The sequence below is a fragment of the Chrysemys picta genome, chromosome 10 (genome assembly GCF_011386835.1).
Source record: "Chrysemys picta bellii isolate R12L10 chromosome 10, ASM1138683v2, whole genome shotgun sequence".
Lineage (NCBI taxonomy): Eukaryota > Metazoa > Chordata > Testudines > Emydidae > Chrysemys > Chrysemys picta.
Window position 1 is genome coordinate 282,209 of NC_088800.1, and position 26,656 is coordinate 308,864.

General features: G+C 43.9%; 1 protein-coding gene across 16 annotated transcripts in view; it reads right to left on the bottom strand.

The window, feature by feature from the left end:
• The window catches only part of TP53BP1 (tumor protein p53 binding protein 1), a 68,570-nt gene that overhangs the window by 41,643 nt on the left and 271 nt on the right, over positions 1-26,656 (bottom strand). For 5 of the 16 annotated variants that reach the window (XR_010590897.1, XR_010590895.1, XR_010590896.1 and 2 more), the window contains exons 1-12: positions 26,338-26,358; positions 25,950-26,122; positions 25,683-25,818; positions 25,269-25,356; positions 24,766-24,848; positions 23,304-23,465; positions 22,752-22,833; positions 20,179-20,363; positions 18,057-18,183; positions 14,995-15,089; positions 10,178-10,383; positions 7,732-8,995 (exon numbers count right to left, since the gene is read on the bottom strand). Coding sequence is in view for 13 of the 16 variants with exons in the window: in XM_042856488.2 (XP_042712422.1) it covers positions 7,732-8,995; positions 10,178-10,383; positions 14,995-15,089; positions 18,057-18,183; positions 20,179-20,363; positions 22,752-22,833; positions 23,304-23,465; positions 24,766-24,848; positions 25,269-25,356; positions 25,683-25,818; positions 25,950-26,122; positions 26,338-26,350 (2,614 nt within the window). In the remaining 3 variants the exon portion in view is untranslated. Of the gene's footprint in view, positions 1-7,731; positions 8,996-10,177; positions 10,384-14,994; positions 15,090-18,056; positions 18,184-20,178; positions 20,364-22,751; positions 22,834-23,303; positions 23,466-24,765; positions 24,849-25,268; positions 25,357-25,682; positions 25,819-25,949; positions 26,123-26,337 lie in introns of those variants that run through there. The other 11 variants (XM_065559042.1, XM_042856489.2, XM_065559045.1 and 8 more) reach the window with 9 other exon arrangements.

Sequence of the window (26,656 nt, forward strand, 5' to 3'; positions counted from 1 at the left end):
AGACAAGCCCAAGAAAGAAACCAACAGAACTCCACTGGCCATCGCCTACAGTCCTCAGCTTAAACCGCTCCAACACATCATCAGCGATCTACAACCCATCCTGGACAATGATCCCTCACTTTCACAGACCTTGGGAGGCAGGCCAATCCTCACCCACAGGCAACCCGGCAACCTTAAGCATATTCTCACTAGCAACCACACACCGCACCATAGTAACTCTAATTCAGGAACCAATCCATGCAACAAACCTCGATGCCAGCTCTGCCCACATATCTACACCAGCGACACCATCACAGGACCTAACCAGACCAGCTACAATATCACCAGTTCATTCACCTGGACGTGCACCAATGTTATATAAGCCATCATGTACCAGCAATGCCCCTCTGCTATGTACATTGGCCAAACTGGACAGTCCCTATGTAAAAGGATAAATGAACACAAGCCAGATATTAGGAATGGCAATATACAAAAACCTGTAGGAGAACACTTCAACCTCCCTGGACGCACAATCGCAGATTTAAAGGTAGCCATCCTACAGCAAAAAAACTTCAGGGTCACACTTCAAAGAGAAACTGCTGAGCTTCAGTTCATTTGCAAATTTGACACATCAGCTCAGGATTAAACAAAGACTGTGAATGGCTAGCCAACTACAAAAGCAGTTTCTCCTCCTTTGGTGTTCACATCTCAACTGCTAGAAGAGGGCCTCATCCTCCCTGATTGAACTAACCTCGTTATCTCTAGACTGATTCTTGCCTGCATATTTATACCTGCCTCTGGAAATTTCCATTACATGCGTCTGACGAAGTGGGTACTCACCCACGAAAGCTTATGCTCTAACACATTTGTTAGTCTATAAGGTGCCACAGGACTCTGATGCTTTTTACAGATCCAGACTAACACTGCCACCCCTCTGATACTGTTCTGTAATGTTATTCTCCAAGATGTGTTGCACATGTCCAGTCCACTCAAGGTGTGCACACCCAATGTGTCAGCTGAGATTTTTCCTTTAGCAGTACCCATCAGAGCAGTGCATAGCCCTCCGCTTCCTCCTAGTGCTGCACGATGGTATAAAGGGTGGAGCTTTCCCCAACCCTGCTTAGTTTCCTCTTACCAGACAGACTCCAGTATAGAGGGGAAGGAGGGGGGTCGTGGAACGGACATGCACAGCACATCTCAAAGAACAACGGTTACAGATCAAGTTAGTAACCTTTTTTTCTACAATTGATTGCACATGTCCATTCCATTTCAGGGGACTCAAAAGCAGTTCAATCTGGAGGTGGGATCGGAGTCTACCTAAATAATGATTGAAGGACCTCCAAATTTGGCATTGTCTCTAGCCTGTTGAGAGACGGCACAATGAGATGCAAAAGAATATACTGATGACCAAGTTGCAGCTCTAAAAACATCCTGTATAGGTATTTGAGCTAGAAATGTTACAGAAGATGCTTGTGATCTCATTGAGGGCAGTCTCACTCTGGTTAGTGTAGTTACACTGGCAACGTTGTAACACAAACATATGCAGGAGGAAATCTAACACGAGATTCGTTGAGATGAGACTGGATCTTATCCGTGACTATCACGAACTGTTGTGAAGATGATCTAAACGATTTAGTCCTGTCCAAGTGAAAAGCTAACACTTTCCTGACATCCTACGTGTTAAGTCCCTCCTCATCCTTATGAGTCTGAGGCTTAGGAAAGGAAGTTGGTAAGTATGCTACTGATTGATTGAGAAGTGAGAAACCAGTCTGACAGTAAATCATTGATAACTACTCTTAGTATGGTCTTCCAACCAGTTGTGCACCCACCTTATGGTAATTTCATCTAAATCATATTTCCCTAGTTTGCTCATAAGAACATCATATGGGACTGCATCAAAAGCTTACTAAAATCCAGATATATCATGTCTACTGCTCCCCACATCCACTTCTATCCCCTTAAACAGATTAAAAGATGGCTAACTGGTAGGTCTCAAAATGTAATTGCAAACTAGGAATCATCAAACGGGTGTGTTTCTAGTGAGGTCACATAAGGATCAGTTCTTGGTCCTATGTTATTTAACATTTTATCATAAAACAAGAACCAGGGTCATCTAATGAAATTAATAGGCAGCCAGTTTAAAACAAACTTAAGGAAGTACTTCTTCACACAATGCAGAGTCAACCTGTGGAACTCATTGCCAGGGAATGTTGTGAAGGCCAAAAATATAACTGGGTTCAAAAAAGAATTAGAGAAGTTAATGGGAGACAAATTCAGACTGGAAATAACATGTACATTTTTAACAACGAAGGTAATTAACTATTGAAACAGTTTACCAAGGGCCATGGGGGATTCTCCATCACTGAAAATTTTCAAAAATCAAGACTATGTTTTTCTAAAAGATCTGTTCTAGGAATTATTTTGGGGAAGTTCCGTCGCCTTGTTATCCAGGTAGTCAGACTAGAGGATCACAACAGTCCCTTCTGGCCTTGGAATCTATGAATTTCCATATTCTACCCCCAATCGAATATCCACAGACATAACACTTCTCCATGTCTCTATTCCATCTCACTAAATAATGTGCTTATGATCTTCATCATACTTTCAAACTCCAGAAGTCTCTTCTCATTCACTGGATTGTTCCATCCTATTATGTGGTCATGTTTTTCAAACTTTTCACCAAGTTTGGTATTGAAGACACACACAAGTAATGTTCAGTGATTTCATTTCATCCAAACTTCCCTCGAACACTTGGACTTACAGCTTCTGTTCAGGCACAAGGAAGTCTGCCACTTCGGGGATGCCTACACTGCAATTAAAAACCAGTGGCTGGCGCATACCAGCTGGCTTGGGCTAGCAGAGCTTGGGCTAAAGGGATGTTTAACTGTGACACAGATGTTTGGGCTCGGATTGCAGTCCAAAGTCTGAGACCCTACCACTTTGCAGAATCTTAGAGCCTGGGCTGCAGCCCGAGTCCACAACGCAATTAAACAGCCCCTTAGCCAGAGTCCTGCTAGCCTCAGTCAGTTGGCACTGGCCAGGCACGTTTTTAATTGCAGTGTAGGTATACCTTTCCTTGACCTTTCCAAGGAGGGTCACATATTCTCAGTAGTTAGTGTTCCATGTCACAATAACTGAGGAAAAGGGGAGAGAGCCAAAAAGAATATAAAAGAAGTTGGAAAAGCTCTCGGGTAGAAGTTAAAGATGCCATAAAAGGCAACCAAAAAAAAAAAAGGAAGGAAAATGTACATAAGTAATTTATTAGAGAACAGCAACAAAATTGATTAAGGGGCTAAACAGACTGACTAGGAAAGATTCAAAGAAATTAGTATATCTTGGCCAATTGAAGATTGATGGAGGAAGTGAGAGAGAAGAGAAAGATATAAAGCTATTCAAGTCTTTGGAAAACAAAGAGGGAGTGGCACGATTTAGAGTAGTGAGCAGTTATGGGCTGAAGTTAAGCAAGGGAAATTTAAGCTGAATGTCTTAAAAGACACAAGATGGGTGAAGTAATATCTTTCATTGGACCAACTTATAACCTCACCTACATTGTCTCTCTAATACCCTGGGACCACCCTGGCTACAACATAGGAAAATTTGACAGTGAGATTACTACTTTATGTGTAATATATATAATATATATATATATTTTTTTTAAGAGCAGACCTAAAAAGACTAATCACCTGAACAAACAATGCAGAACAAGCTTTAGGGGACAATCCTGCAGGGGCCACTCATCCCCAGGGGATGGAATTTATCTAGTCCAATATCATTGGTCCAGGTCCCAGACTGCCCTATCTGAATTTGCCAGATGATTCACCAACATATACCTTCCTGCTGAGCAGTTAATTTAGCTCAACAGAATTATGCCACATTGTAAGATCTGCCATGATCACAGCAATATACATATTGCTATAATGGATGAGCCTACAAAGCACATAGTGGCTCATCTACCCAGAAAATCATTGTGAAGGTTTTTAGAATCATGAACTCAATCATGAAATGATCGCTTTCACCCAAGATGCCTTGCACCTTCAAATTCTCAACCAGTTTGACCCTACATGTCAGAATGAAATCAAGAATAGCCTCTTCTCTAGTTGTTTTCTCCATGTTCTGGAATAAAAAGTTGTCTCCAATGTTTTCCAAGAACTTGTTGGATAATCTGTGCTCTGCTGTATTATTTTCCCAACTGATATTTGTGTAGTTCAAGTCCCCGACCACCATCAAGTCCTGTGCTTTGGATGATTTTGTGTTAGTTTAAAAAAAAAAAAAAATCCACCACCTTTGTCTATTCTTCTTCTTAGTTAGGTGGTCTATAGTAAACCCCATGACATCACTCTTGGTTTTTTACCCCTTTTATCCTTACCCAGAGACATTCAACAGGTCTGCCTCCCATTTCTATCTTGACTAGGTAGATAGCCAGTCTGAAAAATAGAGATGAGGGTGGGGAGTAATAGGCACCTGTATAAGACAAAGCCCCAAATACTGTCACTGTCCCTATAAAATCAGGACATCTGGTTAATATTCCAGTCATGTGAATTATCCCATAAAGTCTCTGATAACAATTATATTATAATTGTGATTATTCATTAGTATTTCTAGTTCTTCCTGTTTATTATTTATACTGTTTATTCAATGCATAGACATCTAAGACGTTCATCAGTATTCCCTTCCATATTCCCTTGTCTTGCCTTTGTTCCTGCTATCATTGCCTATGTTCTCCTGGGATTGTGACTCTTCTCCCAGGTATCCATGTTCTGGACTTACTTGTGGGCTTTTGTGTTCTGCCCCCATCAAACCTATTTTAAAGCCTGCCTCACTTGGTTAGCCAGCCTGTATCCAAAGATACCCTGGCACTTCTTTGATAGGTGGACCCCGTTTCTGCTCAGCAGTCCTTCTCAGAACAGAATCCCGTGGTGGAGGAAGCTGCAGCCCTCCTGGTAACACCATCCACGTATTCACCAGCAGAATGTGTCTGTCCCTGCCCAGACCCCTACCCTTGATCAGAAGGTTTGATGAGATCTTCACCTGAACCCCCAAATCCTTCTCCCTCACTCCCAGCACACTGTAGTCAACTTCTGATCTGCTCAGGATCATACTTCGCAGTATCATTAGTGCCCACGTGGATGAATCTTAGAACCACAGGTCTAGAAGGGACCGCAAGAATCATCTAGTCTAACCCCCAGCCAAGATACAAGATTTGTTGAGTCTAAACCACCCAAGACAGATGGCTATTCAGCCTCTTTTTGAAAACCTCCAACGAAGGAGCTTCCACGACTTCTCTAGACAGTTTGTTCTGTTCTCACTGTTAGGAAGTTTTTCCTGAGATTTAATCTAAAACTGCTATAGTTTGAACCCATTGCCTTTTGTCCTGCCTGTGGAAAGAGAAAAAACAGGTTTTTCTCCATTGTGTTTATGGCAGCCTTTCAGGTATTTGAAGACCACTATCATGTCCCGCCCTTAATCTCCTCTTTTCCAAATTAAAGATACCCAGGTCTTTCAGACTTTGCTCATATGGCCTGCATTCCATCCCTTTGGCCATCTTTGTCACTCGCCTCTGGATCTTTTCCAGTTTCTCTACATCATTTCTATACATCGGTGACCATAACTGGACACAGTACTCCAGCTGAGGCCTAACCAGCAACAAGTAGAGCGATATTATCATTTCCTGTGACTTGCATACTAGGTCTATTTTAATGCAACCCAAAATTGCATTTGCTTTTTTTGCAACAGCATTGTATTGCTGACTCATGTCAAGGTTGTGATCCACCACAACTCCCAGATCCTTCTCAGCAGTGCTGCTGCCAAACCAGTTGTCCCCCATTCTGTATTTGTGCATTTGTTTTTTCTTCCCTAAGTGTAGCACCTTATATTTGTCTTTGTTGAATTTCATTTTGTCGTCTATAGCCCAGTTCTCCAATTTTATCAAGATCCCTCTGAATTTTAGCTCTATACTCCAAAGTCCTCTCCAGTTGGATTGCTTCCTTAACCTTGCAGGTCTCCATATACATATTTTCAATGAGTTTCTGATGTGCATGGATGCTCTTGAGCTTGGCCACCTCCTCCTGTGGCTCTTCCATCTGCTGCCTGAGAGATTCTACCACTAGGCACCTGCCACACTGCATGCTCTGGCTAGCCTGGCTTTCTATGATGGGGAAATAAAGGTCACAGCCTCTGCAAATCCACACCAAGACTTGGGTAGAGGCATCCATGGTCAGGTTCTCTGTCTGAATACAAAAAGAACAGGAGTACTTGTGGCACCTTAGAGACTAACACATTTATAATTTGTTATGCTCTAATAAATGTGTTAGTCTCTAAGGTGCCACAGGTACTCCTGTTCTTTTTGCGGATACAGACTAACACGGCTGCTGCTCTGAAACCTGTCTGAACACAGTTGCAGATGGAGGAGCCAGGAGCAGTGTTGGTATTGGTGATACAGCCTTTCCAAACCATGGTGATTCCATTATCTCTCTCCTACAAGCCCCCCTTCACTGCCTAGTCTTAGTGGGAGCTTCATCTACCTCAAAGTTACTCTTTTCTTCCCAACAAGAAAAGAAACTCAACATGAAAATGCAAAGAGACTACTATGAAAGCAATAGAGAGAGGCCTGGAGATATGATTGCTCTCTATAAATACATCAGAGGGATAAATACCAGGGAGGAAGAGGGAGTTATTTAAGTTAAGCATCAAGGTGGACACAAGAACAAATGGCTATAAATTGACCATCCACAATATTAAGCTCGAAATTAGATGAAGGTTTCTAACCATCAGAGGAGGCAAATTCTGGAACAGCCTTCCAAGGGTAGCAGTGGGGGTAAAAATCCTAACTGGCTTCAAGACTGAGCTTGATAAGTTTATGGAGGGGATGGTATGATGGGATTGCCTACGATGGCATGTGGCCCATCGGCAACTGCCAGTAGCAAAAATCCCCAAAGGCTGGAGATGGGACACTGGATGGGGAGGGCTCTGAGTTATTACAGAGAATTCTTTCCCAGGTATCTGCCTGGTGGATCTTGCCCACAAGCTCAAGGTCTAACTGATTGCCATATTTGGGGTTGGGAAGGAATTTTCCCCCAGGTCAGATTGGCTGAGACCCTGGGGTTTTTCACCTTCTCTAGCATGGGTCACTTGCAGGTTTAAACTAGTGTAAATGGTGAATTCTCTGTAACTTGAAGTCTTTAAATCATCATTTGAGGACTTCAGTAACTCAGCCAGAGGTTAGGGGTTTATTTCAGGCGTGGGTGAGGTTCTCCTGCATACTGCAGGTCAAAGGTCAGACTAGGTGATCGTGATGGTCCCTTCTGACATTAAAGTCTATGAGACTCCCACAGGAGTCCCCTCCCTTCCGTGCTTAATTTTTTCACTAGGAACAAAAGCACTAAGTCTTAAAAATCCTTGAGCATTTGCCAGTGTGAGAGTGTTCTGTGTTTTCAAGGTTGTGTGGCAACAGAATCCCAGAATAATACAGTGAGGGAGTGGTTAGGAAAGAAGGAAATGGGAACCCGCAGAAGTTACCTTAGTGTTGAGGATGGTATCAGCAGAACCAAGAGGAGAAAAAAAATGCACGTTATGCAAATAGTATCAAGTCCTGGAGCAGCTCTACACTTAGATACCACTGCAACACAATATGCCCCTTAGATAGCATGGGATTAGCCCTACTGGGGAAGCTTTGAGAATTACACAAACCTGTTCCTCTGCTTTACAAACACACATTACAGAGAGACAGCAGAACTACTACATTAAATCACTTACCACTGGATAGACAGGGGGATTGCTCAGTTGCCCTCTCCTCTTCCTGCTCCAGATTACTTGTTTTAAATGGTTTTTCAGGCATATCCGCTGCCTTCTCCAAGGTCATCAGAAGTGGCTGCTGGCTCTCCTGCGGTGTTGCTGGCACTTCATCCCCTCTCTCTAAAGGAGCTGGAGGTGGCTGCTCATCCTTCTGAACTTGCTTCAATTCCAGGTCACCTTCAGCTTGACTCCTGTTCCCTTGACTGCCTGGACACTTTTTGGCACATGATGCTAATTCCTGCTGTTGCAATGACTCTCCCACAAAAGGCTGAGGGGGAACTTCACTGAGCTTTGGCACATCTTCTGGAGCAGCCTTCAGGGACAGATCCTTCATGCTTTTAACTTCAGTGACCACATTAAAATCTTTAGATGTTTCTTTTTTCCTGGTCTCTAGATCCATCTGTACCAACCCATGGCTCAGGTCACATAGTTTTTCTGAGTTTTTGCCAAAAGCCTCACTGGATTCCACTTCCATCACTTCCTGGCCTTCATGTTCCTGCGTTTCCCTTAGAAGAATCAGCCCCTGGGACAGAGTTAGAGGGTCAAAGGATCCCTCTTCATTTAGCTGCTTCTCTTCTGCCTGCCTTTCTCCTCTTTGTTCCTCACACAGAGTCCCAGGGACTGCTTCAAACTCAGACGCCTCTCCTGATAACTTTTCCTTGATCTCAGTCAATGCTTCTTGACCCAGAGTGTGTGATGAAGTCTCAGACTGAACAGACAGAGTTGCAGCTGTCTGGCTTCCAGAATCACATGTGAGATCAATGCAAGCCATCTGTGCTACAGACCCTTCTGCTGCTACACCTTCAGCAACAGGACAAATGGTAGGTTCTCCTGTAGCCCACACAGCCTCTCTTTTCAGCTTTTCACAGTTCTCACTGAGCGGGGCTTGGCTATCCTCACTCAGCCTTAGTTGCATGCTGTAACTTTCTGTGGAATAGGGTTTCAGCTCTGAAGCTTGCAGTGTAGAATCCATCTCAGTCTGTGTGTTTTCACTGTCTTGGTTGGTTTTCAGAGAGCTTGTGTTGCCTTCTGTCCTAATGGGCTGACTGCATTCACTTGCAGAGAGTACTAGCTTACAGGACAATTCAGGATCTCCTGTGGGGATCTTTGGCAGAGCCTCTGTGGTTTCAGAGACATCTGCTGGCAAACATGAACCCGGTAAAACTCCACCCTTCTCTTCTCCACTAGGCTTCTCCTCCAGACTCTGAGTTGAAATAAAAATATCCTAAAAAGGATAAAAAGAGAAGAAAAATTAAGAACTCTATAGTTCACATTCTTCTAGCCAGCCTACATGCTTGGCATCTGATCCATCCATTAGGCACCCAAACAGCACACAAGCAGCCCCATCTCCTAGTAAGGGACCTGGGTTCAGGGACACAGAAAATTCATCCAGAAACTCAAGTTTTAAGGGAACTATTTTCCACTTCTCTGAGCAATAACTGCCCTCCTGCTGTGAAGGCACGTAACCATCATTCATCATCATCATCTCAAAAGAAATGAGTGTGTAGTCAGAGGTGCGATCATTGATATCTCTTTGATCTCACATGACCCCACCCCAGCATAAACACAGGGAAGGAAGAAAGGTGGTATGTTGCCAGCTGGGCGCTAGGAAGCTATGTTCTATTAAGTTTTTCTACGGCACAAACCAGCCACAATATCAGAGCACCAAAGTCACCTTTTCCTCAGGAAGAGAGGTTATTAACTGGTGTGTCCTGGTTAAATTCTCCCAATAGAACCTTAACCCCCCCACCCCCACCATCACTTGCTCTTAGGTGGATGAAAATAAGTCTTGTCATAAAGAAGCCCCAGATGAGTCCACAATTCAAAAAGGGTAGCTCACTTCCTGTAGCAAAAGGTGCAAGACCAAAATGACATTAGACAGGAAATTCTTAAAGGAAAACTGCAATGATTAGTTATAGCCCTTAAAAGACTATGTTTTAAATGCAGTACTACAAAATATCAGTGCTTCACTCTCCATAATAAAGACAGGTCTCTCACAGCCCCCATTTTACTGACATATCCCAGCAGAAGACTAGCCCAAGGATGTAGTTTGAGACATAGGATATGCAAATCAGAAAGAGACTTCCAAAGACATTGTAAAGAGAATGTCACGTGTTTCCTAGGACAGACTAAAAAAACAGGCACCAAGAATAAATCAGATAAGAGTCTCTTAAATCACATTGCAGTTTTCTTATAAGAATACAATGGTACACGGTGGGTGTAACAGAATACCATAGAATAACTAGTGGGGATCAGGAAGATCTCTACAGCCAAGCAGGAGAACCCCACACCTCAGGGTACAGAGAATGAGCCAGAAACCAATCCCCTACAATCAACCATGTACCAAAACTTAAGGGAACATGGTACAGGAAGAAACTGAGGGGAGAAATTCCACTTCAATACCCACATGGGAAAACTCTGGTTGTGATGGTATAGGGAAGGATCCAGGAACAAAGGCTGGGGCGCTTTGGGATACAGGAGTTGAAACCTGTGGTAGTACATGCGGTCCTGGTGGGAGAGGTGGATTGCCAACCTCTACTGGCTCATCTCCTCTCTGCTTCTCCTGTAGAAGGTCTCCTCCTTCTGCTGGAGCAGATATATCCATCTGCTCATCTGATTTGAAAGAGGGAAATTAAAAAGTTAATTATAGCTGCAAGCAACACCTTAAAATTAAGATTGCCTAACATATTCCATTAAAAGATCCTGGTTTTTAGTTGCTGATAGCTTTGCAAAACTAACAGTTTGGGTTGACATTTTTCATGAGGCATCTGCCTCAAGCTGAATTATTTTGGGAAGAATCAACAAAAATGGTTCAGCCATTTCCTAGGACCAGGCTAGGAAACAATATGTTTTGCCCATGTAAAAAAAATTCATGCAACCATTTTGTTAGAGAAATTCTAGCACATCTCTGTTTTGAATAAGGGACTTGAGATTTGCCAGAGGGTTTGACCTGGTGTCAGGGATGTGCCTTTTGCCATCCCTGCGAAAATAAACCTAAATGTACCCATGTTATAACCCCGGGGGGGAGGAGGGGGGAGGGGACAACAGGGACACAATCTGTTTGCACATGCTCAGTAAAGGTTTGTAGAGTCTGGCAGCATTATTCTCCCACACTGAGCATGCTCCATCCCCACCCAGCTCCTAAATGTCAACTGAACCATGCATGCACCATACCACGGAGCAACTGAGCACATTCCATTTCAGGGCTGTGCAGGATTTTTCCTGCAATGGCTCCTCCCAGTGACTGGGGTCTGCTATGGCACTGGGCACCAAAACAGGGCAGGGGGGAAAAGTGTCTTCAGTGTTCTCTCGAATTTCAAGCCAAAAGGCACCGTTATGACCATCTACTCTGACCTCTGGTATAACACAGGCCAGAGAATTGCACTCAGTGATTCTTGCATCCAGCCCGTAACTTCTGGTTGGGCAGCAGCAGATCTTTTAGAAAAGAGACAGCCAATCTTGATCTAAAGACTCCAAGTGCAGGAGAACCCACCACAGCCCTGGGGAAATTGTTCCAAGGGTTAATTACAGTACAAATAGAAAAAAAATCTGAATTTATCTAGCTTCAGTTTCCAGCCACAGGATTTTAAGATCTATTGTAGGTCTTTTATGGTCCCCATTATCAGAACATCCAAGCACCTAAAAGTTTTAATGTAATTATTCTCCCACACAGCTGTTGTGCAGTAAGGAAATGTTATCCCCATGTCACATATGGAGAACTGAGGTAGAGAGACACTAAGGGTAAAATTTTCAAAGATCTCCAAGTGCCATTTTCAAAAGGACTTAGAAGTCTAAATCTTACTGAGTCAACAGGCTTTAGGCTCCTACATGCCTATGCCATTTTCAAAAGTGACAGGCTTTTTTTTTTTAATTTTACCCAACATGACTTGCTCAGAGCAGAGAATAAACCCAGATCCCCCAAGTCCTAGGCTAGCACCATGACTGTTAGATCATCCTTCTTTTCAGTGTCTTCTATTAGCATCCAGGCAGCACTGAGGAAAAAAGCAGGAAGCAATGAAAAAACGTGAAGGAGAGGGGGCAAAGAAACAGGGATAGATAGATCCAACCATTAGAGAACATTTCCCTCCAGGGCCTGGAAATGAACCCAGGATTCCAGAGTCAAGACATTCTTCTGCTGTCAAACAAATAGCCATGAACTCACCAGCAAAACACGTGTTCTCCCCCTGCCAGTGGATTGTCTACATGGAGGATAACAGCCTACTGCTGTTACCAGTTAGTTATTCAGTTAGCTCAAGTTGTAGAGATCTGTGTTGTGGAACTAAAGGTCCCAACACTGCTGACAACCTATAAGGGGATCAATATTTATCTATATGATTGAATTTGTGCATTTTTCAGTTGTCTGGCTTTAAAAAAAAACCACCACCCCCCTTGGGAAATTGCATTAAAAATGTTTAGGGCCCTACCAAATTCACAGCCATGAAAAACACATCACGGACCATGAAATCTGGTCTTTTACCCTATACTATAGGGATTTCACGGGAGGAGACCAGTGTTTATCAAATTGGGGGTCTGGACCCAAAAGGGAGTTGCAGGGGGAGGGTCACAAGGTTATTTGGGGGCGGGAAGGGTGTATTGGCACCCTTACTTCTGCACTGACTTCAGAGCTGGGCAGCCAGAGAGTGGCAGCTGTTGGCCGGGCGCCCAGCTATGAAGGCAGTGCCCCACCAGCAGCAGCGCAGAAATAAGGGTGGCAATACCACATCATGCCACCCACCCTTATTTCTGCGCTACTGCTGATGGCAGCTCTGGCTTCAGAGCTAGGCTACCGACCAGCAGCCGCTGCTCTCCAGCTGCTCAGCTCGGAGGGCAGCACTGCCAGCAGCAGCAGCGCAGAAGTAAGGATAGCAGTACCGTAACCTCCCCTACAATAACCTTGTGACACAAAACTCCTTTTTGGGTCAGGACCCCTTCAATTACAACACTGTGAAATTTCAGATTTAAATAGCTGAACTCATAAAATTTATGATTTTTAAAACCCAAGGACCATGAAATTGACCAAAATGGACCGTGGATTTGGTAGGGCCCTAAAAAAAATCTTAAAAGAACACTAAGGTAGCAAAGTCATGTACTGAGAAGTTAGGAAGTGTAAGTTTAAGGTTGCCTTTGCAACCTTAAACTTACTTACACTTCCTAACTTCTAAGTACATGACTTTGCAACCTTAATTCAGCCCCCTTCTGTGGATCCATGATGATAATACAGACTTTAAATCCCATTTTTTCATAGGACCCGTCTTCTTCAGTGCACAGGCAGGATGGTGCTTAGGGAATGAAACAGGGTTGTGTAACAAATGAGGATGTTTTCTGTAGGATCCCTGCTTCTTTGGAAGGTGAACAAAGGGGACTGCAGGAAGAACAAAGACTGTCTCATGGTATGATGGCATATACAAACCATACACTGGGCAACAAGGGGTTCAGGAGCTGCTCTGAGCTCAGCACAGACTGGAGAAGAAGTTAAAAGGAGCAGAACAGCTCGCCTGTGGGCAGGCCAGGGGAGAGGACCTACACCTTGCAGCTCCTGAGGGAAGGCAGGATATCTCCCATGCACAGCTGCGTGAAGGTTCCTCCCCGAGGGAAGAGAGGACCTACTTTTCATAAACTCTGACAGGGAGGCATTTCCCTCTCTCACATACTAACCCAGTTTGTGTGTATTGATTCTGTGTTTTGTTTATAGACTGCCCCTGACGGGGAGAGACTTAGAACTGAACTGGCCAGAGGTCCAAGGCATGACAGGAAGCAGCTGATGCCCCAAAAAGGAGAAAGCTGCCATGCCCAGACACAAGGAGGTGCCATGCAGTGAGCTGACCCCCTTCACGCTTTCCTGTACAGACTGAACTGTGGACAACAGAGGAATGATAGGAAGTGGCCCAGGGAAGGCAGCCTTAAGGCACTCCTGGGCATCAGACCCTTTTATTGCCCTTACAGAGCCCTGGGCTGGAGTGGGAAGGCCCAGCTCCCCTACCAAAAACCCCTCTGCAGATCAAAGGGCCTAAACCCCTGATTACTAGGCAATGCTCCCCACGTATGAAGACCACCACAAATGGTTAAGGCATTTGAATGTCATCCTAGAGAACTGGATTCTACTTCTGCCTTTTCCACAAAGCTCCTATGAGATCCTGAGCAAATCACTTAAATCAATCCTTTCACCAGTGGTCACTAGTAGTGTGGTTCTAATTTTCTGGGAGCCTACCTTGAGACACCTGGGGCCACATTTGCGGAAATGCTGAGCTTTTCAACTGTAAGTGAAGTCCAAGGGATTCTGTGCTTTGAACATGAAAGTTGCTAAAAAATGCTAAGTACTATTTTAAAAAATAAAAATAAAAAAAAAATCAAGCTTTAGGCGTCTCAAGCTGGGCACTCAGAATTAGTGAACACTTGATAACTTTGGCTTTAATGTCACTTTCTTGGTTCTTCATCTGTAAAATAGGGATAATACCACCTGACCTTGCATGGGTGCAGGTAAGAGAATCATCTGAAAATAATGTCTGAAGCCCTCAGATGCTACAATGAATATACCATAGCAACAGGGTTTGGATAGTGTATGTTTTAATAAGGCCTGGAGTCACATTTTGAACAAGAAGGATAAGAAAAATATCGAACAGTTACCCATTCATTGAGCACTGTCCTTTCCGTGTACTGAATGAGGCAGGGGTCCTGTGGAAACCAGTAGTATGTGATTATAAAATTGAAGACGGTATTATAATGCACAAGGGGTCTGAATTAAGGTATAGTGATTCTTTAATTTAGGTGTCGGCTCCCCACCCCTCCAATGCAATATATTTATACATAAGAGAAGAGGGATTCCTGCTGCCCTGCAGTACCTATCCTGTAACATGAATGCCTTGCCTCCAAGGGAGCACAACGGCAACTGACCCTCAGCATCCAATGTTCAGTGCATCCCCACCTTACCAAGAGAAGGGGGAAACTAGCTGATGATGCCATACTCTTCATGTGCTATCTACCTTCTCCCAAAGGTACAGGGAGAGCCACTGTGGGAATGGCCAATCGCATGTGCACTTAAGAAATCAATCAAGTTTGAAGACTCTGGGGGGAAGGGCTGTGCAGGAGGAGAAGGAGAGGCGCTTGTTACTCAGATTGCAATATGGAAATGATTCTAAGCGGTGTTTAAAGGAAGCTACACACACAGGCTGGAGGAGTATGTATAGGGAAAAGCCAAAACCAGATCAGTATTCACAGAAGTTTTACCTTTTGTTTCTTCCTGTTCTGTGGGACTGCTGGGGATGATAAGAGGGTGGGATCCAAAGGCACCAGGAGAAGGAGTAATTAGGCCTGAAGAATAACTGCAGAGAGAAAAAAAATAAAGTCAAGTCACAGGTCAGTTAATGCTTTAGTTATTTCTCTTACTCCACAAGAGTAGCTCCAGCTTTTAACAACAGGAGCCTGGTTCACCAGCTAAGACAACCAAGCCAATGAGCTTAAATCCCTCAAATGACTGTAAAGGGGTACAGGCAGGGGACCCGCAGCTCAGCTTCCATGTAGCAACAGTCTACAGATCACAACATGAAGTCCAAAAGCAGGGAGACTCCTACTTATTCAGACTGCAGTTAAAATAACTTGACGACAGATATGGAAACAAGCATTGTACTGACATATAGAAACAAAAACAAACGGTCAAGAATGGAAGAGACATCTAATTCAGTATCTTGTCTCAGATAACTGCTAATATTGGATACTTCTGAGGAAAGTGCAAGGAACTCTGGGGTAGAAAGTTATGCAATAACTTCCTCTCTGGGCAGGTTTCTTCCTGAGTGCAGGAAGTTAATGGTTGACTTAAGCTCTGTAGCATGTTCCCTTATTTATTCTCTCAGGTCCTTATATGCTCCCCATTATCAAAGTACCTGAATGCCTCACAATGTTTAATGAATTTACCCTCACAGTACCCCACAGCCGTAGGGAAATGCTGTTACCCCGTTGTACAGATGGGGAACAGACAGACAGGCTAAGTGAGTTGCCCAAGGCCATACATACGATTGCACTGAAGAAGTCAGAGTTTCACAGATTAGTATCAGAGGGGTAGCCGTGTTAGTCTGAATCTGTAAAAAGCAACAGAGGGTCCTGTGGCACCTTTGAGACTAACAGAAGTATTGGGAGCATAAGCTTTCGTGGTTAAGAACCTCACTTCTTCAGAGGCCTCTGAAGAAGTGAGGTTCTTAACCACGAAAGCTTATGCTCCCAATACTTCTGTTAGTCTCAAAGGTGCCACAGGACCCTCTGTTGCTTTTCACAGATTAGTTATACATTGTACAAAACTTTCCTCTCAGCAGCTTTAAACTGCTATCTTTGAGTTTAACTATATCCGCGTGTTTTTTCTATTATGAGAAGAGATAAATGGGAATCATTCATACCATTTATTGTTTTGTATCCTTCTAACACATGAGGATGGAGTACCAGTTCTGAACTGTAGCCCAGGAAAAGGTGATAGTGGTGTGCAGGGGAAAGAAAAAAGCCATATTGGAGATAGCCAGGGATGGAATTTGAAGAGAGGATGTAAGCAGTCTGTTCAATGAATTTAGACATGAAGGGGAGAAAAGAGATGGGGCAATAGCTGCAGAACTACATGGGGGTCAATGGTGGGGAGATTTGTTTGTTTTAAAGGTGGGAGAGACTAAAGCATGCTTGTACAGTAGAAGAGGAGAGAGACAGGTTAATAAGGACAAAGGGTGCAGAGAAGAATGGATGAACGGGAGATTAGGACCTGGGTGGGGTTACGAGGGTAGGCTGAAGGGTTAGAGACCACCACCAGAGGATGAAAAGCTCTTGTTTCAGTGATGGGGCAATGGGGAAAGTGGTGGGGAGGAAGGGAAGGCTGAGAAGTCTAATTTTGGCAGTTTTGTCGGGGGGGGAAGGGGGGGGAAGAGAATCAGTAAGCTCCAGTGTAGAGAGTGAAGTGGGGCTGGGGAAGGTTTGAGAAAGGAGTCAAAGGTGGTGAACCAGTGAATGGGACTGCACACACAGGAATCTGGAGTGGAGAAGCAGAGGGCTTGGCTAGGATGGTAGCATAACTGAAGGAGGAGAGAGAGAACTGTAGTGGAGAAAGTGAGCATGGTCACAGAACTACTGCCAGATGTTCTGCTGTGCGAATGTGGCAGTGGAGGATGCAGATGATGGGGAAGAGCTAGGGTGGGCCTTCTGATGGGAGAGAGGGGCAAAGGAGTCAAGGGTGGAGGGGAGTGTAGAATGCAGAGAATCGACAACCATGGGCGGCAGGCAAGAGGCAGATATCCTATCTTCAGAGAGGCCAGGTGATTGACAGAGTGGGGGACTCAGTGATGAAGAGATTAGTGCTTGGTGAAGATGTGAATGGCTATCCTAGGGAATGGGAGGATTGATCCAGGTTCGCAGGTCAAAATAAGTGATCTGTTCTTTTACCAGAAGAGTTAGCTTTGTATCATCAGAGAACTTTGTCTGACCACAGTCAACTTTAGTACCAGTCAACTTCCCCCAATTTCTCCTAATTTAAACAATACACCTCCACCCTAGCCACAGAAAATTAACAAGGTGTTTCTGCATCAGAAGTATGGCTCCTCTGAATAAAATGGAGCCATTTCCTTTTGTGTAGGCTCTCCTTTCCCCAAATAGTTCCTCACTGCCTAACAAGTTTTAAACCCTCTTCTTTACATCACCATCTTCTCAGCCATAGGTGGACACTCTGAAGTATCAACGTTCAGTCAGCTTTGCACTGAAGTTTATTTCAGAGACAGCTAGCAAGGAGATCCTGAAGTGTGCATGGAGCCGAGGACACCTTCCCCAAGAAAGCTATTGGGAGTTCAGGAGAACTGATACAAGGTAAAAATAATTAGCTTAAATTTTTAGTTATCGCTTTGGAGGCCAAGACTGAACAGATTTTACAACTCCTCTACAGCCTGCAACTTGGCATAACCTGAATAGAACCAAAAGGCAAAAGGAGTATAATTCTCACCCAAGCAGCACGAAGTCCCCACTCATCTAACAGAAAACCCGGTAAGGTCCCCTATTCTCCTTGAGGAAGGCTGAAAGGTTACTAATGAGCCCAGTGTCTTCCCCCCAACGGAAACCCGCGTGAAAAGCCAGAATTATACCTTATTAGCTATTAAGCTTCAAAGACTTCAGTTTGCAGAAAACCACAATTACAATTTAATCCATGTTGGAAGATTTAACCCCACCTGCTCTGCTGGGCTGTTTGTCTCAGTGACTCATCCCATGCAGGACAAGTGCATATTAGAGGTGTTGGTTGTGTGTTGTGGGGTTGTGTTTTGTTTTTTGCTTACGTGGAAAGACTCTCCTGACCAAGGGACCCCTGCCCAGAGAGATGCAGGAGGTGCAGAGTGCCAGCAGGGGTGCATGCCACGGAACCTCCCACTTCCACCCTGGTTATGGTACAGTCACTCTCTGAAGCTATTTGGAGCAAGAGGAAACAGACTGGATTATTATAAAGCAAGTTATAATAAAATAATAATACTAATATATGGAGATATACTTATCTCATTGAACTGGAAGGGACCCCGAAGGGTCATTGAGTCCACCCCCTGCCTTCACTAGCAGGACCAAGTACTGATTTTGCCCCAGATCCTTAAGTGGCCCCCTCAAGGATTGAACTCACAACCCTAGGTTTAGCAGGCCAATGCTCAAACCACTGAGCTATCCCTCCACCCCTCACTTCTGCAAAGTTACCTCCCAGTTTGACAAAGACCAATATTCTCAGTGACACAAAAAGGGATTTTGGAACCACAGGTCCAAGGCACATGAAATGCAAGCGTCATATGGCTAAGAGGTAAAAGGCTCGTTACTGGCTGGCAAAAGTGGCCTGCTCTCATATACTGGATTATAAATGTTTACATTAAAGAACGTAGGAAAAAATTCTCAATGGTTCCAATACCAGTTCAGCCAAATCAATGCTAGAACTGGTGGGAGCACTAGTGTAGACAAGGCTCTGGCAACAACAAAGAAGAAAAAACTTACTGCTTTTACCCTTTTCATTAGGGTAAGTAGATTTTACATCCAGAAGGTTTAACAATGTTTTAGCAGTTTAACTAAGGCTGTTTAAAAATCACACCTTTTAGTTAAACCAGTGCAATTTTGTTTTGACCAGGCCTTTAAACCATGATCAAGTCACCTTTTTAACCTTCTTTTCAATAAGCCAAGTAGAATGTCTTAAGTCTCTCATGGTAAGCCATGTTTTACAGACCTCAATTCATTTTTGTGACTCTTTTCTGAAACCCCTCCAATTCTTCAATATCCCTTTGTCGTGTGGATACAAGAAGGGGACACAATATTCCAGTATGGGCTCACCAGTGCTAAATATATATGACAACCTCCCTATTCCTCCTCTATATATCCTTGTTCACACAGCCAAGTATTGCTAAACTTACTGAAAAGCAAGTCTAACTGAAATATGGTTAAAATGATTCTGGTTGCTGGAGCCTTTACACTAGCACTTGTACCAATTAGAATACCAGTTCAGCTGAACTAATAGGAATTTGGGGGATAAGTTTCCCCAACATGGACAAGGCTTAAAATATGTGCCCATACTTTTTCTGGTGTCACATAAAAGGATTAGCAGTTTTACTGCCATGCCTTTTTTTGGGGGGAAGAGGGGAGTGCAGGGAAAAGGGAGGAATGCTCAAACAACCCATTTTAATGGCATTATTATGATTCACTTCAGAACAACGAGAGAACATTTGAACGCTCCTCACACAGGAGAAGGCTGTGTTTTGCTTTCCAAAGTACTTTCACATGAACAGAAACATTAGTTTAATCAAACACACTCAAAGCATTCTGCCAACTGTAACCTGCTTCCCTGTAAGTTGCTGTCAAAGGGCACATCTGCGCAGTAATATCCCTTAAAAAGTCCACACAGTCGAGATATTTAAACATTTCGCCATCTGGGATCTAGTTTAAATCCTGCATAAAGTCTTTCAAAACAGAAGTAAAACCTACGAAGTCTTTATCCCAATTTCAGCTAGGTCCGCCCCCTCCTCTGAGGATCTGTTATCTTGTTACAGTTCAATATTTTTGTCCCAAATCCAAGCTGGACATAGCCCTTCCCACTGAGGGTCTGTCTTCTTGCTTTCCCAGCACCTCTTGCCTAGAGTTTGACCTTCTCCACCAGACTTCCCCTCTGATGACTTCCCCCTGCTGACTCGGGACCTCACAGGAGCTTTCTTACTCCTACAGTGTCTACAGGCAGCTGCAGATAACCACCCTTATAAGCCCCAGGTGCCTTCCCTCAAGTCCAGTGGGGCAGCCTATAATCAGTCCAGTTGCGCTGGACCCCACTTCCTTTTAAAGGGGCCAGTCACCCTGTGACAGATGCACAGCCCCCAGCTAAAAAACAGAACAGTGACTGCTCCCTTGGGATGGATACTTTGGCATTAGTTGGTCTGTTTTTACCTGTTGTGTGGCTCTGGGAAAACATATCTTCCTGAGTTGACAAAATCTCTGACTCCTGCAGACAAGGATCAGGTCTCTTCTCAGCGGGCAACCCACTTTCAAGCGTGTTGCAGACAGACATTTGTATCCTGCTGATCTCTTTGTGTTGTTGTGGAATTCTGGGAGAGCTAGACATAACCTCTGACCTGGGAAATTCAATTTATAGTAGTATTGCAGAACTATCATGAATATTTACCAGCCCCGGTACAAAAATCTAGTCACTTGTCCTCACCACAATGATAGCAGGAACAAATACAACATTTTTACCCATGTCAAAATACACCTGCCCAGTGTTAATATGGGGTGGGAGTAAGTAGAATTTAAAGCGGAGTTAAACACTTTATAATAAAAAGTAAACTCAAGGTTCGGATTTCAGCTCATTACATAAGTTGCAAAAACAGGTTTTAAATAGAATTTTAAAACATTACTTATTAGGGCTGTCGATTAATTGCAGTTAACTCATGCGATTAACTCAAAAAAATTAATCGCGATTAATCACAGTTTTAATCGCACTATTAAACAATAGAATACCAATTGAAATTTATTAAATATTTTGGATGTTTTTCTACATTTTCAAAAATATTGATATCAATTACAACACATAATACAAAGCGTACACCACCGTTACACTACACCAATACAAAGTGGCCACCATTCCAGGGGACATGCTTCCATGCTGATGACACTGGTTAAAAAAAATTGTGACTGAACTCCTTGGGGGAGAATTGTACGTCTCCTGCTCTGTGTTTTAGCTGCATTCTGCCATATATTTCATGTTATAGCAGTCTCGGATGATGACTCACCATGTTGTTCGTTTTAAGAACACTTTCACTGCAGATTTGACAAACGCAAAGAAGGAGGTACCAATGTGAGATTTCTAAAGACAGCTACAGCACTTGACCCAAGATTTAAGAATCTGAAGTGCCTTCCAAAATCTGAGAGGGACAGGCTGTGGAGCATGCTTTCAAAAGTCTTAAAAGAGCAACACTCCGGTGCAGAAACTACAGAACCTGAACCACCAAAAAAGAAAATCAACCTTCTGCTGGTGACATCTGATTCAGATGATAAAAATGAACATGCATCCGTCTGCACTGCTTTGGATTGTTATCGAGCAGAACCCGTCATCAGCATGGACGCATGTCCTCTGGAATGGTGGTTGAAGCACGAAGGGACATAAGAATCTTAAGTGCATCTTGTTCAGCCAGTTGCTCAGACAAACAAGTAGTAGGACTGTAGGCGCTAAAGTTTTACATTGCACTCAAAAACAAAACAGTTATGTAACAACACAAAAAAAAAAATCTATATTTGTAAGTTCTGCTTTCACAATAAAGAGATTGCACTACGGTACTTGTATTAGGTGAATTGAAAAATACTATTTATTTTATTTTTACAGTGCAAATATTTATAATAAAAATATAAAGTGAGCACGGTACACTTTGTATTCTGTTTGTAATTGAAATCAATATATTTAGAAAAAGTGGAAAACATCCAAAAATATTTATATAAATGGTATTCTATTATTGTTTAATCAATTCATTTATTAATCTTTTTAATCGAGCGATTAGTTTTTTTAATTACTTGACAGCCCTATTACTTATTGAACAGGAAGCCACTATCATGAAAATTGGACAATGCAGTGGAACCTAAAGAATATGCTTTGCCAGTTAACAGTGAAATTGGAGAGTTTCACCGTTGCAAGTTTTATAATTAAGAGTTATTAATAAACAACTTTTTTGGTTAAACAAAATTATAAAACTTTCAACAGTGAAACTCTCCAATACCCAACAGAGTATCATTAACAAACACCCGAGAGACCACAGCCCATTTCCTGAAAACAGGGACAGTGACATGGGTTTCAAAATGTCCTTTAATAAATATGTTGCTTTCTAAAGTTAAAAATGAGACACTAGTATTTTCTTCTAGCCTATTGCATTGCCACATAAAAAAATAAAAGTCATATGACCATTTCCACCCCACCCCCTTCCCAGCCAGGAAAGGATGGGAGCTCTCCTCAGCCCCCATTACTGGGCCATTTCAGCAACTTACACTGTAGGAAATTCTCAGGCAGTGTGACAGGGCACTGAGCAGGAACTGCTGAGCCAGCCCTCTGTCACTCCATCTGTCATCTCCCTTAATTGGAGCTGGTTAGACCACCTAGCCCTAATTGGGGAAGCAGAGATAGCTGCTGCCTAATTAGGGTGGGGCTGTATAAAAGCCTGGGGGGGGAGGGGACGACAGGAAGAAAGGGAAAAGGCAGGTAGTGGAAGCAGGGAGGTAGCTCTCCCCTCCTTTCTGCCTGCAGACAATAAAGGGCTACTTAGAGGGTGAAAAGGTGGTGAGAGCACAGCCTGTAAATAAACTGCATGGGTGGTTATTGAACACAGGGTCTCTTGGTCTTTATTAGCCCAACAGGGACAGGAGCCAAGAGGGCCCTGCAGCACTTCGTTACAAGCAGTAATACTTGTTGTTTTCTCAGCTTTCCTCCTTCTGCATGCCCCCACCCAAGGTGCCTACAGAGAGGGCAGTTGTTTTACCTTCCAGACTTCTCTTGCTGGCCCGGTACACCAGTGTAACTTTCTCCAGTGGACAGAGCTTCACTCCTAACTATGTGCAGCTCTAGCAGGAGACACAGAAAACAGTTACTCAATTTAAATAATCTGTGCTAACAAGTATCAATGAGTGTGCTTGGCACTTCATATTACACAGATCCCAACACAACCCTGTCATAAATTTACAATCTAATCTAGAAGGTCCATTGATAGAGAAAGCAAGAAAGGGATTGTGAGGTCTGTAGCAAAAAATAGATTCAGTGTCAGATTTTCTGGATTGTTAGAAGCTAGCTAAGAAAAGAGGTGCCCCTAGAAAGAGACAGATGTTGACACTTGGGCAACAACACAACAGTGAAGGAACAAGACCAAAGGAAACAGGAAGGCAGAATTCCCCTTCTCAAGCTTTGGGTAGCTTTAATATCCTTCCTACTCTTGCACTTCCTATCAGAGGAAACATGCCACCTACAACTCAAAAGGATGCAGAGAGAAATTTACCATCTAAGGAAAAGGTCTCTATGAACAAGACCATTTACATACCCTCATTAGGGTCATTCCTCATGGGATTAGAACAGGTAGGGACAGTGCCTGCTGGCTGAAGCTGGTGCCCTCTGCCCTCTTCACTCAATGTTGAGTCTCCCTCGAAGTCCTGGCTTTGTGAGAGTTCCAGAGCTCCAAAACCCAACTGCGATGTGCCAGAATCTAGCACCAAACATCCATAAAGAAAAAAATAATGTATGTACAAATTGCCATTAGAATTGACCCCCATTGCACACTGAAACAAAATAGTTAGCTAGCTCACAGACACCTTCCCAGAGAGAGGACCCATTAAAGTGCCTACTATAACTCTGAGCTACTACCCACTGAGACAGAAAAACTCAGCTGCTCTCAGTAGTCTACAAAAGCTGCACAGCCCCTCTTTAATAATTAAAATAAACCAATAATATAATAGGTACTGTGATGTTGTGCAGTCTATATGGTTTTATAAAAATATGACAAGTGAATATAATGTAACTAGGATATGCTTCATGCAAAAGGTCTCTTGTAAGGTATCACTACAAAGCTTATAATCTACTGTGTGATCATCCTATTTGTATAAATGTACCACTCTTGTATCTAAAACTAGAAATATGAAATATAACTCTGAGGGCCTATTGTAATTATGCAAAGTGTGGGCCATTAATGGTGGTTTGGAATCTTGATGACTCCCATTAACCAGGACCATTGTCTGTAGATGGCTGTGTTTTACCTGTGAGTCTTGCTCAATGTGCGTGCTGGAAAGTAATTTGGGGCAAGTAATTCAGACTCTGGGTCTTTGTTGCAGCAGACGGGAGTGTCTGTCTCAGCAAGACAGGGGGCTGGAGTCCTGAGCTGGCAGTGAAAACAGGGACAGAAGTAGTCTTAGCACATCAGGTGGCAGCTCCCAAGGGGGTTTCTGTGATCCAACCCGTCACAGGTTGAATGACTGACATTAAAAAGCCCTCATTTGCCAACAAGTTACCAAACAACGGAAATAACTGTGGTAATTCAGCCTCCAAGTGTAGCACTTGTGGGTAAACGCTAACATTTAATGACAGCCATCACATTAAGTATCCTTTATTGCTAGCATAACAAACTTTTAGAAAAACCCAACTATATTCTAATGATCTGGCTACTTCCATGCCCTCCTAAGCCCCTTCCTGTCCTGAAGACCTTAGCCAGTGCAAGGATAAGAACTACTCCACTGACATTTGAGAGGGTGTATGGGTGGGTAGAAAACTCATGGTTTTCAAACACAGGGCACACGATCAGTATTGATTTCTAAAGCCCCCAAAGTATTTGGGGATGAGCTCTCTAAGCAAATTGTTGATTTTTTAACAGTTGCTTCATATTATCTTAATCTGATGGGAAACAGTGAACCTGCTGAAGGGGAAAATTATATAAATGCACACACATGCTAATGGAGCTCCAAGCAGATTTTAATGCTCTGAGGAAGTCACTGAAGAGTCTAGAGCAGAATTACCTTCAGCACCCGGCAAGTGGGTAGTGCAGTGTGAGGCATCTTCACCTGTTTCCTCAGCAGCAGCTGCTACTATCCCAGGAACCCTGCAGTGGAGAGAAGAGATGATCTGGACAGTTAGAAATATAGCACACTGGGGTTTTTTTCAGGCTGTTTTCTTAAGTTTATTTTTGTTCACACATGGGTCCCTCAGCATCTTAAAAAAAAAAAAAAAAGAAAAAAAAAGAAATCGCTGTCCCCTGAATTCAGGGCTGTTCCTCAGTACATCTGAACCATCCCAGAGGATCTCTCAGAGTTCCAGGAAATGTGCTAAATTTCACAAATAGGATTTTCTGCTGCATTCTGAATTGATTCGCTATTGTACTGTTACACATCAGTTAACCCCAGCGGCAGTGGCGTTCCAGCCTATGCCACCACATAAGGGGGAAGGTCACTAAAATAATCCCTCTAAGACAAACAGAAATGGAGATGGGGGTGGAGGCAAGGGCAAGGAATATTCTATCCACCTGTTGTTCTTGGTAGGCTGAGGCAATCGATCAATAACTTGGCTGAGTGAACCAGTTGTGTCCAGATGGGTAGAACTGTCCGTGGACTCTGAAAACATAATAGACCATTAGAATGGAAGAGAGGCAAACTTCTGGCTATAGGGACGGACATTGAGGAGCGAGGAAGTCAGCAGCGCTCTGACAATAACAGCTCACTGTTATACTTGCTTAGCCCACTCACCCCTTCCATGGTCACATGCCTTGATACTCAGCTCTTCACAATGATTCCCAAAGCCCTGGTACCATCCTCTCCAAAGCCAGCAACCCCCAAATGTCATCAACACAAGCATTGCTCTAAAATTCATTCTCCTGCAACCGGAGAATGTTAACTTCTCAGAGATAAATAAAAGGTAAAAGTTACTTGTACTCCCTCACCTGTGAGCGGCTTTTCCTCATGGCCTCTGTCTTCTCCTCCTCCACCAGCAGCCAGTTTGCTACCCTGAGGACTGGTCATTATCTCCTGTAAAACACATGTACCTGATTTCTGCATCTCCCATTCTTCATTAGACACCTGGAGAGAATTCAGCCTAAATTGAGCTTACTTCTCCCACACAGCCCAAGCAAACTACATATCAACACACATCTACATAGAAACTTGTATTTCACTTCCTTCCTACCTCCCTCAAAGGAACTTTCACTCACCAGTACTGGGCTCTGGCAGTTGGGAAGAGGTAGGGCTAGCAGCCTGAGGCAGCCATGAGCAGTGTCCTCTATCACTGCACTCTCTGGCTGGGAGTCCTCAACTATCAAGCAGGGAGTGTCCTGCTGAGAGAAGCCTAAATCTAGCTGGCTCTGGCTGGGGTCCATCCACTGCCCTAAAGAGAGAAGACAAAGGGGTCAATGCAGCTAGAACTTGCTGCAGGTACTGTGGAAGTTATTCTGATTCCCTCTGGTGCCTAGGCAGATACAGGAGATGGATACTAGCACATGAAGGAACCCACCCAAACTAGAGCTTCGAGCTCTCACATCCCTCCTCGGGTAGCACCGGTGGCCAATCCCACACCTCCCCCCCTCCCATCCGGCATCATACTCCCTGCACGCATGACATCTCCCCCGTCCCCTCTGACGGCTCCCACCTCCCCTCGGGGACTGCACGGCTAGGAGGGACTAGAGCCCCGGGAACAACCGGGCCCTGGGTTTGGGCCCGCACACGGCTGTCCCTCACGAGCGGCCCGGCTCACACGCCCACTCCCGGAGGGAGACCGGAGAGCCAGGGTGACCAATCAGGACGGGGTAATCAGGCCCTGTATCAAACAAAGCCCCTAACAGCGGGGCGGCCCCAGGAACCAGGGCACGTCTGGGCGCCCCGCCCCCCAAGGAGGGCCGCGTTTGGCTGGGCCCCGCCGCTT